At 40.5% G+C, this 16380-nt stretch overlaps 1 protein-coding gene across 4 annotated transcripts in view; it reads left to right on the top strand.

Moving 5' to 3' along the window:
* The window catches only part of LOC135496683 (histone-lysine N-methyltransferase MECOM-like), a 146964-nt gene that overhangs the window by 108556 nt on the left and 22028 nt on the right, over positions 1–16380 (top strand). For all 4 annotated transcript variants that reach the window (XM_064786144.1, XM_064786146.1, XM_064786145.1 and 1 more), the window contains exon 2: positions 9907–10041. In XM_064786144.1, coding sequence (XP_064642214.1) covers positions 9907–10041 — 135 coding nt within the window. The remainder of the gene's footprint in view (positions 1–9906; positions 10042–16380) is intronic.

The following is a 16380-nucleotide window of genomic DNA, read 5'->3' as shown; positions in this document are numbered from 1 at the left end:
TCGCTGTTATAATTATGAACTTAACTAAGAATTGTACTGGAATCTTATTACAAACGTACATGCACATGTACACGAAACTGAATAAGATAAACTAAGAATATTATAAGAGTCTTATCAGGATATTCAACCTGGATAAAAAAGATTGATACCCTGTGATATTGACTCTTGTTCAACAGTGCGGGACATTCCTACTTCACCTACAACTCTGCATTGCATGGTCGGGGTCCTTGCTAATGAAGGTCATCTTCAACTTCAAATCTGCACGTTTTGTATTCAAAATGAATTGAATCCATTCAGATAAATGTTCGGAAAAAATTAATTGTGTTTTGGTTAAAAAAAGTTATACCGATGGTTATTTTTCAATTGAATCAACAGGTTTTCATTCAAAACGTTTTGTATTGACAATTCCCACTTAAATCTTTTACAACAAAATTAAGCAATGAAGAATACGTTTTTGTGCTTCGGTTAAAAAACTCGATAAGATACCCAGTGATTTTCGTAATTTCCTCTACAGATCTGGGTGCTGGTACGCCTCTGCGATTCTTATACGCTAGGTAGGGGGTCTCCAATCGCGAAGGTCACAACGGGATTGCACATTTGAATAATGGTGAAGGGTTCACCAATAGTTTCCATGATGAACAGTTGGATAACATCATTTGATGCGGGTGAATACAGTGGTGGGTGGTAGTGTGCCGCGTTGTTCTGTATTATCCTCCAACGCAGCTTCCGTCTTTCACATTTCCTCATTCTTATCTCCATTCTCTAAAGAGCTCTGCATAATCGCCTCGAAAAGAAAACTGGCTTTATTTTTCGCAATACTCTTAAGAATCGAGTTTAGTTTTCCGCCCGATTTACATGTCAAATTACAAAAGTTGGATCTTATCTTTAAGGCGTTGATGTTCGTTGTAACACTTATGACATTGTTGCATTTGTATTTTCTCTTAAAGGCGCAGTATCATCTTACATTACCTGCAATTAAAGGTGACGACAAAAGTTTTAAAAATCCATTGTATTGTAAGCCTCCATCTTAGAGATTTTCATCCCTTTCTTGACTCTCGTAACTAAAGAACATAATCGTTTGTGCCGATTGTCATCGAATTTGACCCTCAGTTTTCATCCGAAGTTTCTTTCATAATTTGAATTGCAAAAATAATGACGGAATTAGAAGTTGCTAGAATAGTGGAGAGGATGTTTTATTGTGATTACGGATGGGAAATGATGCTGTGTTGCTTTGCGCATGGGCTATTCTGGGTGTTGCATCCAGTTAAAAGAAATTTGGCTATTGAGATTATCCTATAGTGGGTCTACACTCTAGCGTTAAAATGGAGTATCCTGAATATGAAGAATTCCGCACTGAAACTTGGCAACAGTTTGTTTACCTGTTTTCAAACTTTATATGAAGTGGTCAAACCTATCAATCTAATAAAGAATTGCTGGAAAACCAAGTCACGAGATGCATCTATATCCTGGATTTTGTTGACATAACAACAATATAGGGATCTTATAAAAAGCTACTGCACCGAGTTTTCTTGAAATGCGGTTAAAATTGTCGAAGTACACATTGAAAGCCCTGTTGCTTCAGTCATTTGACAACACACTTTATCTATATTGCATTTTTCACCAGAAAACAAAACACCACAAAAATTTTGAAATTACGGTAGGGTTGTCCTTGAGAATCAAACATAGCCAAAAGCCCACCAGATTACGGGGCAGAGGTGCACACTTGGAACACACTCACTGCAGAAGTAGGCCGCAACCAACCACTGGTTCTCCAAGTGAGAATAGTCAAGTGAAATTTTTTGGCACATCCTGTAAAGAACTTGAGGATTTTTGGCAGATAGAGGTTAGAAAATTGTAAATCTTCAAACCGCCTGGGTTCAAGTATGTTTTGCAACTCAAAGAGTGATTTGGCATTTCCGGCGTTTCCTTTGCCTTTCCTGTTTACGCCGTAAATATTGCGGTTATCGGAATGGTCAAGTTATTCCGCTGAAGGCTCACTTATGAGATGTTTTGGATCAGAAACTTCGGCTTTTTTCACCGGAATATCAACGATAGGGATTTTACGTTTAAGGTAGTGAAGCAAATTTCAAGATGTTTAGGCATTTTGCTTTTCAAGTGTCCTTATTGTGGTGCTCCGGTTTGTCTCTTTTTCAGCCGTTTTATTAATTTCAGCCTTTCATACTGACAGTTATAAGTTGTTAGTATCAAATTTGGTGGAATAATTCTTTGAAATTTCCTTTTTTTTAGTTTTCTGCCCGCAGGGGTAAATTTGTTGGAAAAGTTTGTTTTTTGACATCTAATGAACCGGATAAAAAATCCCAAGATTTAGACCTTTTACCTTGTCTTGCTGTCAGTCTGATCTTGACATTTCCTTAAAAGCTTTATGCTGATTTTATTGACAGTTCACAGTTTTGTTGAAACTTAATAAGCAGAATTGAGAAGTTCCGCTTTCTGTGAAAAATTTGGTATAGGCCTACTTGGGGGAATGGCAAGTCCGCTAAGTTAGGGGCCTCCGCTTAACCTAGCTGTCAATCTAGCTGTCAAACTTGTTGTATAGTATCAATGGTTCTTGGTATATACTATTCTTCCACCTGGGCATGTTGCTCTTGGATTTTTCAAAATCCAGTCAAAAAAACTTTTAAAAATCATAGTCCTGTAGTTCGCAACTGTCAATCATGTTATAATTGAATCCAACTTAACTTCAGCAAAGAGTGGTGTACATCTGGCATCACGACATTCATAATAAGTTAGTCAAAGTTAGCTGAAACTGGATTTTGCAAAAAAAAAGAACAGCCAGAAGCCACTCGATATCAAAATCAAATCAAACCCTCATCACCTTTGTCAACTCTCAAATCAACCCCAGATCAAACAGTTTAACCTATTATCAAGCCCGACTTTGAAATCTAAGAGATAGCGCTCAAAACAAAGGGCGGCTGGGTAAAAATGAGAACGTGAGTGCGTGAAAGGGCGCAATTTTTCGTTAGGGGTGTTTGATATCAGTAAAGAAGATTCGACGTGATCAGGTTTATCATGTTTTGTGCCCGGTGTTTTGTGAATGTGATATAAAATTTGATATTTAATTCATAGTTTGACACCTTTTTGAGTAACTCGAATGTTTGACATGGCGCTCTACAAAACACTTTTTTTGAGACTTTAAAATATTTAATTCCAACAATTTTTCATTCAAAGTGTAATTTTTTAGCAAAGGCCTGCTTTGAAAACTTGACATAGGAATCAGAAAGATGAAATTTTGGCAAATCTATTTTGGCAAATCTATGACTAAATATTGCATTTTCTGCCAACATTTAATGGCTAATGCATTACAGTGCTTCTGTACATAATCAGCCAGCATTTACTTTTATCTGGAACTTGTTGGGAAGCAGGCAAATCCGTTAGCTTGGTGTTCAAAAGGATGTATGGGGTGAGGAATACTACCTCTAATTAAATGTTGCCAAGGGGATGTTTTAGTTACTGTCGTCGAGGGTTAGAGTGCAGGCCTGTTTACCTGCATGCAGTGATATTTGGAACCATTCTGTTTCCCCCAAAAAAATAACAACCAGGCGAAATTATCAATTGTCAAATTTAAAAGACATTCTGGTTTAATCGAAATCTATCACTGTATCTTTTACACTCCGCTTCCGTATCAAACTGTCCTGACTCTTAGCAACAGGCAGTTAGAAATGCACTCCAGCCTTACCCATTGTTTACCATGACACAATAACGCACAATAACTGACGCTTTCCGTAACTCCATCCAACGATTTTGAATCGGCGACTATCACATGGCGTATTGTTAAGTGAAACCATCGCCAAGCATCTCTGATTCACAAACTGATAGCTAGTTACACGAGAATAATAAACGGTTACTCGATATTTTTGATTGTCGGGTGATCAAATGATGCTGCCGTTTGGATGATTACCCAGGGTTCAAATGAGCGTCGAACGATTTTGTTGCCAACGTTGGGATGCGGTGGGAAAAATTGATGATGTCACTTCCATCAGTCCTGACCACGAATGATAGAAAATCTGTTTAACTGTTAGGTCAGGATGGACCAGAGATTTCAAAGGGAATCGAATCAGTCCTACTGCAATGAGGGAACCTCTCTGTGAAGGACAGCATTTGTCAGTCCAAAGGGTGTCCTTAATAGAGAGGTTCTGCTGTAATTTGATGTAATCTGAAGAGAAACTGTTGATAGAATGCTCCCTGTCAGTTCAGGTAGTTTTCCTGCTTCTTTCTTGGTAACTTACGAGGGAAATCCTGGACGGAAGCTCCGCATATTGAGTATCTCACCCTCGGAAGTCGTCCAACTGTTGTCATTTTCGGTTCCCATAGAACACTTGAAACCTTTACCGAGATATCATATCGTTGATTCTCCACTAATAGGCAAATTAAAGTTCCAATTGTCGCGTATCAATTATGAATTCCCTGGTGTCGAGTTCGATGCAGGAATGCCCCTCTGGACAGGGGACGTTTTCACTTCCTTCTTGAGTATTGGACTCCGCCTTCCCGATGTTGTGAGGTTGAAATTTCGCTTAATGTAGCCCGTTTGCTTGCTAGGTTTACGCTAGTCGAAAAACTTTTACTCCGGAGTGTGTCCTTCAAGATGCCACTTTAACCTTATTGAGCAAGATTCTGAGAAGGATCACTACCCATCCGACACAAATAATGAATTTTAGATAAAGAGACAATACACCTCGAGGAGACCCCCACAGAAAGCTATAACACGTCAACCTTTTTGAAATGGTGATTTGAAAAAAAAGGATTCAAATTGCCTGTTATGAAGAGTGGAAACATCGTTTTAAGTGCTTCAAAGTTAATTTATTTCGGTTTGGAAGGTTGTAAATTTTTTTTGTCTTCTGTGAAAATTTTTGAGATGAGGGTGCTTAAAGTCTCTCTGTTGAGTTGTATGCCTTTGTTCCTCACTCTTGCCACAGACAACGATGACAACCGCATTTTGAAGATTTAGGTCAAGATTGTCAAAATTGTCGAAAGCCATTATCTACGTGACCTTGACTCAAATTTCGATGATGCTGGGGTCGTCTGTCGCGACCCTTCGGGGAATCTTTTTGCTCTCGTCATATTTGAGGACCGTTATTTTAAATTTTCGGAAGCAAGGGGGTTGTTGGGACAGTCTGAATACAACCAATTATTGACTCTGCGTACTGGGCAAGTTTCAGAAGTGAATCTAAAATATTTGTGTTGGCCAAATTTAGGTGATGAAAACTTTTGAAAAACACCCCACTGTGCTTTTGTACTTTTCATCAAATTCAAAGAATGATGAACTTAAAGATAATCTTCTTTCTGTCAAATTTTAACTTGTTTGATGACAGTTATTCAATCTTAATTGGTTTGAGTGCCAATGAATTTGTAATAATATTTAATTCTATGATAATTTTCTTCAGATTATATCAATTTAATGAAACAGCTTGATGATGCTTACTGTGAATTTGAATCCAATTCAAGTGAAATTAATGTAATTTTAAAAATTGAGGAAATTTGTTAAACATCAAAATAAACGACATTAAATGAAATTCATTAAAATTCAATTGAATTTGCAGAAATTGTGATTTAAATAATTGTAATTTGAATATCTAAATTTAAATGAGGTAGAAAACAAATTCCTACCAATGCAGACAAAGCTTGCAAAGAGATGAATCTCTGGTAGACGCCTCGGTGCACAGAATTAAAAATGACATTTGGAAGTCAAGCACAATGACGACATTTCTCAAATCCACCCACAGATGAATCGTAAACCGAGAAAAGACGAACAAAATATTTCAAATTTGAATGTTCAATTCGTGGATTTTGCGTATTAGGTTTCGTTTGCTTTGTCACCTGTTTTGACGATGTCTCGTGGCGGCGATTGTCCCGCTGACAACTATGACCATCAAATCCCGATCTCTTCATTTAGAGAAATTAGCCCCCTCTCTCCAGCTGCTTTGGCAGATGCCCTTTTGTGCGAGGGTATGAGGCGCACCGCGAGAATCCCTCGAAGAGGTCCAAAGACCCTCGCTTGCTCTCCACACCAAGGCCGAAGAAATATGTCAGGCGCTCAGTCTGATATTCACAATATTAAGGACCCGTAGAGAACCCTTTAGGACGTATCTTGATATCATTATAAAGGGTTTAAAGAGGGTATAGCTTTGGGGTTTGAGACCCTTGTCCGTGACGAACAATCTTGGACCCTCTTTGGGCCACTTGTTGCATTTGTTTGAAATTCGGCCCCTGCCGTTTGTAGCGGTTTGTCGAGACGAAGATACATTGTATCCTGCAAGTTGATATTCTCGAACCAAGGATGCGACATTGTGTCTTGAAATGGGATATTTTGTTTTCCATCAGTCTGAACTTGAGGCTGAATCGTTGAGAATGCTGTGTCATGTTTCGTCTGTGGAGGTGTGGTTTGGTCGAATTGATGGTGGGGACCATTTGGTTTTACCCGTATTTGGCCGCAGAAAGTAGGTCATGTTTCTTTTGGGTAGATGTTGCTTCCCTTCATTCTGGGTTAAGGTGATATCGGCATTTACTTGCCCTGGTAAAAACACTCAGGTACGAGGGACCACGGCTTTTAGTCCTATTCAACAGACTTCTCATGTTGTGCTGTGAAGAGCCTGGAATTTAAGTTCCTTGAGAGCCATGCTGGTTCATCGCGGACATACAATCCTGTATTGTCCCCAGATCGAACCCGGCCATTGTTGGGACTCTCATTATAGGCATGAGGACTGTTAAAATACTGTCACTTCTTTGCTAAAATCCCTTTGGTGTTCTTGTTGACGCAACATCATCAGCAGTAATACATCAAAGGTAACATGGATGACTTGTTCTCCTCCCGTCACTTGAGCATTGTTGCAATTATCAGATGTGAGAAACTGATAAGAGGAGAACCTAAGAATGACACCTTGAAGAATCTCCCATTCATCTTGTCTTACATTCACTGATGCAATGAAAACTTACGTTCTGAAAACCAGGCCATGGCTGCGTACCTTCCGTTACTTGGGCATTGTTACAATTATAAGATGTGAGAAACTGATAAGAGTAGAATCTAAGGATGACACCTTGAAGAAGCTTCCATTCATCTCGTCCAACGTTAGATGATGTCACAAACTGGTTCTGTTAAACCGGCCCGTTGACCCAAACACCAAGGGGGCATCGCTTCATTCAACTCCTGGTGTAGTGGCCTTGTCAAACATTACTCAATGTCATGTAAACATTGTAGCATCGCAAGTGGACAAACAGGCGCTTCTATCTGGTGTGAAATCTTCTATCTTGTCCCGACATCCGTGTGACCACTTCACAACTTGCATAGAATGGCCGCAACACTCTCACAGAAAGCGCAGGCTATGCGGAAGTTGTATTTGAATTGAATCGGTGATCCGTGCCGCGCCATGTCATCTTTATGAATGATGCCGCCTCGCACTTCTCGATGCTCTATTCGGCAGGAAGTGGTTTGGCAATTCTGCGGTGACAGCACCGCTGGAAGATGGCAACACGTTACAAGCGCTAATGCTGACTTCGTTTTTCAAGATGATTTTTTTGCTTTCGGCATTATTGTCAAATCTTCCTTTTCGATTCCTGTGGTCAGGCGTCAGCTCTTTTGAAGATTATTGTGTTAAGTGGGCCAAAAGGATCCCAATAAAGAATGAAGAGCTGGGCTTGTTTGTTTAAAACAAATTTCGTCACTAAACACTGGGGTTAACTTACCTTGGCGTTATCTCTAAGATTTAAAATACTAAGTTATGCCAGTGTTAGTGACAAACTTGTTGGAACCCCTGGGGTCTGCTCTGCATTATATCAAGAGATGGATCCCTTCTTCCTTCCTTGCTCAGGACCCTCAGTGACTTAGTCGGCACATGGCGGGGCTTTCATCAGGGTCCTCCACTCCAGTCTGCTACCAGCATTCCAGCTGGCTGACTCCCATGTTAGATCATTCTCTGGTAGTTCCTTTTTTCATGGCCTCTCTCCAGGTTTCCTTCTACCTGCCCCTGATTCTTCCTCATCTGATGAAGAAACTTACAATGATTCAGAAATTGCTCTTATCGTTTCTCAACAGACAATACCCCACCTCCTATCAAAGTAAACATGTGATTACGTATTGAAGTTTCTGAAACAAATCTGAATAGAATTCTTGAGGTCCTTGCATGGAGACGCCATTATGTTTCTTCACCAAAGAAGATTTAACCTTGACTCTCTTAGAGTGCTCATCATTGCCTTAGATGACAGCAGCGGGTCCTCCCCCATCAATCCTAACGTACAATTTGTGGATCTTTGAATGTGGCCTGAACCCGGAACCTACCCAGTGTTGTCAGGGCCATTGAAGCGTGATGCGTTGTGTTATGGGGCAAGGAAGTGTTGCAGTCATTGGGTGAGAATTTAACCTTGAAGATGTAAGAATTCTTCTTCAGCATTGTCATCATTGTCAGACAGTTGTAGGATCTATCTTGAAAAGTTGCAGTGTCAGGACAGGTAAACGTTCCTTTCATTGGATGAGAATTTCACTTTGAATCTTCTCATCATAATAATCTTCTGATAATATTGGGTCCCCCTATCAGACCAAACATACAATTTGCTCATTTCTGAATAAGACAGGAATACAGAACCAGCTCACTGTTGGTTAAGCCCACCATGTTCGAGCAGAAAGATGCCAAAATCTACCCTCATCAGATGAGAATTCAACCTTGACTTCGTAAGAGAACGCACATCATCTCGGACCAGACAATGCCAATGAGCATCTAATCTGTCTCCCTGCGTGTTTGCTGACACCCTCCGTCCTCCCGACACCTGGCCGTCCCAAGGGCCAGTCTCTGCCGCATCCCTCAATCTTGTCATATCAGCTGCAGGTCTTGCAACCAAGGCATATTCACACAGACAAAATCAGACATTTCCGATTAGTCTTTTTGTTGGCGTCGACAATGATCGCAAGTCGCATTCAACGGTGACCTAGATTATCGTCTTCGGTTCGCCTCCTCCATTCATCGCCACGAGAGTCACTAATTCTTCATTAAGTCATATTGCGCTCCCATTGTCATCTGCCAAAAACTCGAGGGATCTTTTCCGTAATTTGAGACAAGGCGAAATGAGATTGTTTTCTGTGCGTTATGCACTGTGACCTTGCCAATGTCGTTTTTGAGGATCTCTCGAGGTTTGATCGTTTCCCAGGAATTCACTGCAGACAAGCAACAGCCCTCCAGTCAAACGGTCTCGAAAATATCTAAATTTGTTTTGTCTTTTTTAGTCTGCGGTCCTAATTGAAGATGTAACTATGACGATAGGAGTATCCCTGAGGCCAAATTAAGAACTTTTGAAAGTTTTTTTGTCTTTCACTTTCTGGTGTGGCCCAAACGTTTTTGTCTTTTCACTTTCTTGATGGTTCGATCTATTGTCTTCATCTTTCGCTTTTTTGGTGGCCTTGTTCGGACCAGTGAGAGGGGGGCCAAATGAAATTTGATTAGAATCTCTGACCTCTGATTTCACAGGCTACGGACTTCTCAAATATCAAAAAAGATCTTGTCCTTTCTATGTTGTGAGGGGACAGATTTCAACTTTGATGCATGGGAACCCACCCTGAAGCTGATCGATGAATGTCCTTTTCAAGGTCCTTTGCTCAATGTCTGCGGTGTGCTTGTAGCTTATTGGTAAAAATACATTTTCGGACATGATCCCGATGAAAATTTGGTACATTACCGGTTCTTCTTGACAATACTTTACCAAAACTTACGCCCAAATTTGTTTTCTTCTCTTCAGCTTATCGATGAATGTCCTTTTCATCGTCATTCTGTCTGCGGTGTGCTTGTAGCTTATTGGTAAAAATACATTTTCAGACATGATCACGGTAAAAATTCAGTACATTACCGGTTCTTCTTGATAATATTTTACCAAAACTTACGCCCAAATTTGTCGTTGTCTCTTCAGCTGATCGATGAATGCGGACGAGTAAAGGGCTGGGTTGACGCACGAGAACCTGGCAGCGGTAACTGGCTCAAGTACGTTCGCGGCACCCAGGAACGACAGCAACAAAACATGATGGCTGTACAAGTCGAAGACCAGGTACGATCTATTTTCAAAGTCGATATTTTGGGGCGTTTTTGATATATCGCAGAAAAATCTATTTGTTACCCAAAATGGTATCTGACACAAATGGTCATGCACAGGAGAAAAATCATGATGTCACCATTCTCCCGTAGCAGCACTACCCATCACATCAGCCGCTAGCAATTCCCTCCAGTGGCAAAAACTTCCATCTAAAGTGTAGCGAGCTATGCCAGAAGGGCGTATTAACTAGCTATTAACCTCGGGTCCCCTCCTTACCATCCAATATTAACGGAGACATCACCGATGTTTGAACGTTTTATAAATTTCATCACATTGCACGGGCTGACGTAATTGATTTTTCCTGCCTCCATAAAAGTGTCAAAACAAATTTGGTCGTCAATTCATTGCGTTAATCGCTAGGGTATCTGTGGCTAAGACTGTGCTAACATCTCCGTATGCTAGGCTGTGCTAACTTTTGTCCTCACCCGATATTTTTCACAGCCAATACCATCTGTTTCAACATGATAGGGCAATTTTGATCTTCGGAGTTATCCGTTGCCTTGGTCTGGTTGTGTGATGTAAAAAGGGTTTGTGGCTGTTTGGATTGCCAATGCTAGGTATCCAGATCAGCAGGGGGAGACAAGAATTTCAAGAAGAAAGGGTACGAGTAAAATATTAAGAGCACTTTTGTGAATTTTTGATGTAAATGGCATGGTTGAAGTTCAGACTGAGTAAAATTTTTATAATTTCTTGTTGTCAAGGCAGCATCCTCAATTTGTCTTAACTGATAGGGAAGAAATCACCATATATTGTATCCCATCTCTTGCATCACACTTTGCACAGACACATGTAGAAAATGATAGACTAAATGTCAATTACCTCTAAATGCACCTTATAGGTGAGGTCACTTCTTGGAACAGCCTAACCATATTAGGAAATTTCATTAGGAATTCAATTATCTCCGTGATCTTTTGATTTGTGTAAAAAAATGCAATTTGCGGTCAGAGTGATCTTGGCTCGGAGCGATTCTGTGCTCGTTCCGTTAAAAGCCACTTGTCGTTTGCGAAAGTTTCTTCGGGTGATTCCGCGGCTTTTAACCAATCAGATGAGGGCTTTTAGAGATCAGCCGAAAGTCGTTGACGATAATTCGTCGGAGCAGATCGTAAGTGATGATCTTTCGGAAAGCTTTCCTCGACTAAAATGATTATCTTTTACGCAGTCGAGGGGATTAACCACTGTCTTGTGTCTCAGTTAACCCTTTTAAGTTTGGCAACTCCTGCCACTCTAGTTAAGTGCCTTGTCGAAGGAGTAATGAAAAAGATTGAGAGCATTACTTGAGTTAGAGGTACTGTGCCACGGGGAAACATACCATCTGTGGGGGGAGGGAGTCAGATCTCTGCGTAAAAAAAATGCATTTTCCAATAATATCCGGGGGAGCTCTAGGGGGATGGCCACAGTAAGCATTGGCGAGAGCGACGTAATTTGGTGGATCCAAATTTTAAGTTCGTGTTTGATGGTGCATTTGCAAAAATTGCGAAAATAAAAGCTTGATTTCAGGGTTTACAGTTTCATATATTTTGGCGTTGAAACGTTTCAGATTGTCGAAGTTAACTTGAGATTGATCAAACAGAAACACAGAGAGAGATATAAACGAGCGACATTAATCAGATATCGAGCAAAAGGCATCGGTGCATGAAGTTGGAACCGCGTAGCGTAAAAATCTCAGATAATGTCCAGATTTTATTGAAAACCAGCGTTATCTATGGACGCGCTAATTGGCTGGATCGAAAATGTGAAATATCGGCCGGAACTTTGGAATGAAATCATCGAGCCAGAGATAAGATAATGCACGGAGCAATATCCGATGTTTGCGTAGCGGGTAGTTGATGTTTTACGATAGATGGATGGGGGTGGTGAAATAACATGACTTGTTTACAATTCTATTAACCCTTTTTTTTCTTCTGTGTTGGATTTGTCTTCTTGTGAGCATTTCCTTGCATGCCACTACGGCTGACCACCAAGTGGTGTTATTGATTACAAATCTTGAATACAATTTTCGTGTATTTTTTACTCCTAGTCATTTGAGGGGGGCCGGAAAAGGACTGTTTTCCTCAGAATACCAGGTTTTCATTATCAGATTTCCCTATGTCGCCCACCTGGCCATTGGGCAGGAATACTAATAGTAGTTAAGGAAATCTAAATGAATTTATCTCTTAGTTTAATGATAATCAAATGATGTGTGTTAGGATGACAGATGTCCCAATATTCTCACAAAGGTTAATAACCTGACTATCCCAGGCCTTCAGGTTCCCAAGCCTTTCCTGTCAGTTGGCTCACTTCTCAGGGCCTAGGCCACAGATGCTTTTTTCAGTTTTGAGAGTTAAAAACCATCAAGCACAGCTTATCTGCTTTGAAATATGTAATAGTTCAATTGGTATGGGTCTTATGTCACCATCATATCACTGATAATAATGATAAAAACTTTGTCCTCTCAACATTTAGAAATGATCAACTAATATTGTGTTTTGATGTTGTTCTAAAAAGTTATCAGTATTAGTTGATAATAGTAGGAGCCTCATAGCCTGTTGGTTAACACTTCTGTCTACCACGCGATAGGGCCCATGTTCAATCCTCGGGAGAACCTAGGATTGTATTTCTGGATGAACCGGCATGGCCTTCAAGGAGTGAAATGGCTGGCTCTTCACAGATGAGATTCTTTGTATCTGGTGTCTGTGACTATGCCAGGGCAAGCATAACGCTCCACCAAATGAGGAACAATGGCTACCCCTGCTTGCACCACCGGGCCCTGTATTCGTCTTGTCTGTCAAGCAGATTATTCTATCATTTCTGAAGATACACTCTTAGAAGGTTAATCCACTCATCAATCAACCTGACGAAAACATCGCATTCATAGCCGAAAACATCGCATTCATGGCCAAAAATATCGCATTCATGGCCGTAACAGTCTCCACGATGTTACAGCGTAATAATCTTCATAGGATACGCCAATATCATCATCATAACACGACAACACTGTACGTTGTCACAGTTAACGAGAAGTTGCAATGGCTGTGGCATTATGGGAAGAAATTCGCAACCATCACGCAGCGTCCTTTAGCAGATGTGATGGAGGAATTTTATGGGATCATAATTATGCGTCCATCATCGACAAGTGGAGATGCTATTTTTGGTCAAGATTGCCACCGCCTAACCTTTCCATGACCATATGACGAAGATATACGTTTTAGTGGTAAAATTGCCCCCCCCCCTTCCTTCTAAGGTGTGAAGAAGATCAATGGAACATATCATTCACTTGATTTTTATGATGTTCGAAGACCAGACATGTGTCTGTGCTGTCACAAAATGGCAAGAGTCTAGATTAAAAACAGTTGATATTACAATAATTTGAATGACAGAGAAAAATCGGCACTTTTCTTCTCTTTCACATCTGATATCAGTTTGAAATAATGACCACTTGATTCCTGTCCTAACTCCACTACACCACCAGAATGACAAATACCATTGTCGGCGTTCTCATTATAACATACTAGTGCATAAAACTTATTATCTCAGCCACACCATTGTCGCCGGTGGAATTTCTAAACAATCGGTTAATCCACCAACTTCCGATTGCCCCCATCTCCGTTGAGTGATGAGCGCTGTATCACCTCTCATCTTCCCACTGATGACACGTTGTTATATTCAAATGCTCGCCTGGGACCGCGTAAATTGTTCATCAGGCGTCGCCGAGAAAGGAACGTCTTATTAACGCGGGGTCCCTAGAGGGGTCATCAGCGGAGGATTACATGATATAAACACGTATTATCCTTCGAAATCTTGGAAGACAATGCCCACGTTGTGATTCCACATCCTGTTGTGTCAATTTCTGTTGTCAAGATTCTGCGAGGAGACGTTATCAGATTCTATAAGAAGCGTATCTCCTTCCGCAACTGATGACATTTTGACAATTGTATATGTCACTTTTGTCGTTGTTGTATCGCGGTGATGAAAAAAGATGGCGGTCGGTATCGTTACTGCGATTTGATTGGATGATTTAGTGGTAAAACTAGGAGCCAATTTACTGCTTCCCTGCTGTGGTGGCATGGTGTTTATGGTTTGTGTGTTCGTTGGCTTGGGATGGTAAGATGTTGACAGGTGTAGTAAAGGCGTACACCGTTTGTAATTACTGGTTGTCCAGGAAAATAGAAATGCAGTTATACACAATGCTGTAGTGCAGTTATTAGCCATACATATTTGCTTAAACTTGGTATTCATAGTATTTGTGTATCCATAAGGTCAATACCACCTCTTCATGAGGTCAATATCATCCCGTTGTGAGGTCAAAAATGAGTTCAAGGACAAGATATGAATCAAATAAATCTGTTTTGATAAACTCTAAACATATAATTTCCTTATCATCAATCCAAACACCATTTCATTATCATCCCATACCCCTTTCAAATTGATAAGGGAGCCATATTCCAACCTAAGGGTCAATCCCACATGACAAGATAGAGTGTGACATCTCCAATAAGGATGTGAGGAAGGGGCAGTCATGAAGAGGGTGGGAAAGGGCCGCAAACCCCTTGCACCGTTTGTCAGGATAAATTATGCACAATTAATCGGGATCCACCCACAAGAGACAAGATAATATCATTATCTTTCATCAATAATGGTCTTCTGCCAAGCTCCATTCTTTGGTTTATGTTGTGGTGTCTTTAATAGCTGTTGGTTTTATTGTCTTGGGTGTGTGTGACTAAATAGCTAAAATCAAGGACACACAGGACCCTTGTTCCATTGTGTCTGATCACAGACAGTGGTCGAGCCCCTCCCAGCATGACAAGATAATGTCATCTTCAATCGGGAACCTTGAATTAGGATGCCTTGTGTGTCTGTGTCCCTTTCTTTGTGAGGGGTAAGGGGTTCATTTAAAGGATACCGCTGGTTGATTCAAGGACTGTAGTTCAAACAGTCAATCTGTTTTCTTTCTGAAGATGAATTCTGTCCCAAGGACAAGATAAATGTCAAGGAATGATAAATTTCAGTTTCAATTATATTTGTTATTGTGTCTCATCCTCTGTGTTCGCTTGCTGTGGGTTCATTTTCAGGCGTATTAAGAGGTTATTGAATTCAAGGACAGTAAAAGACGACCCAAAGACATTAGGTATTGTTTGAAAGCATCTTCTTTTAATCAATGTTATAGGGAAGATTTAAACCCCTCCCACAAGACGGGATAGTGCCATCTCCAATGAGGATGGTGAACTAGGTAATAGCAGTAACCATCAACCTTCTTTCAGCATTCCTGTTTCCCTTTGGAGGAATGTGTTTCAGAATTTCTTTCACTTCTAATCCTTTTGAATAAGTCAGTTCTCCTTGTAGTTTCATCTCTGATGATTCAGGAGCCTTTTTAATAGAATAGTGGAAAACACTGCTGGCTACCATACAGTAGGCCTGGATTTGATACTTAGGATGTATTTTTGGATTAGTCGTCATGGCTTTCAACGAACTGAAGTTCTTTCAAGGAATTGAACTTCCTTGCTCTTCACAGTCCTTCCAATAAGTGGTTATAAAACAGCTTCCTCGTATCAGGTGTCTATGCCTGGGCAAGCAAAAGACCCAACCAAGTCAATCACGAGTTAAGCTTACGATTGACACCTTTCACAATTCAAAAAATGAGCCGCCCTCAATTATTATAAAAAGTGCCATTGTTGGGATATCCGCATATTTCGGGAGAAAATAGGACCATTGAACAGATATCAAAGTGGAGGCCTTGACCAAGTCCGTATGCAACCTGTCTCTTTTCTTGTTAGCTAATTGTTGGATCGTTGTGATTGAAACACTTGAACAGGCGTGTATCTTCTTGCCAAGGGTGAGCTAAACCTTTTGCAGGCCCTCCACAAAGGAATTTTATGGGAGATGAGACCTGGACTGAATGCGATGTATTGTAGGGTGAGTTATGGGGTTGTCTTTGAATTTGTTGTTAAGTGGAAGGTCACTGTCACTGAAGGGATATTACATTAGGGGGTCATTTCTAAGGGTTGATAGTGGAAGTTTTATCATTGTTATTACAAGGTCGAAACTTCCTTTTGAGCGAGAGGATGATAATTTCAGGTTTTTATGACATGAAAACAAGATTGGTGTCTTTTGAGCATTAGGGATGCCAAAGTGGGCTCTCAGGGGAGGGAAATTTAGGTCCCTTTGGCTATCATGGGAATGCTATTTTGAGAAGGAAAGAACCTAGACCACAACTTGGTGATATTGTGTTTTAGAATGGAAGAAAGGAAGAGGGCATAATGCGTCAGTTGCAAGGTCATGAGAGACCCATTAATTCTAAGGCCATTTTAAAGTAACACA

Source organism: Lineus longissimus, chromosome 12 (assembly GCF_910592395.1).
Source record: "Lineus longissimus chromosome 12, tnLinLong1.2, whole genome shotgun sequence".
Lineage (NCBI taxonomy): Eukaryota > Metazoa > Nemertea > Pilidiophora > Heteronemertea > Lineidae > Lineus > Lineus longissimus.
The sequence above is the reverse complement of the archived record's forward strand: the minus strand, read 5'-3'. Positions and strand labels throughout refer to the sequence as shown.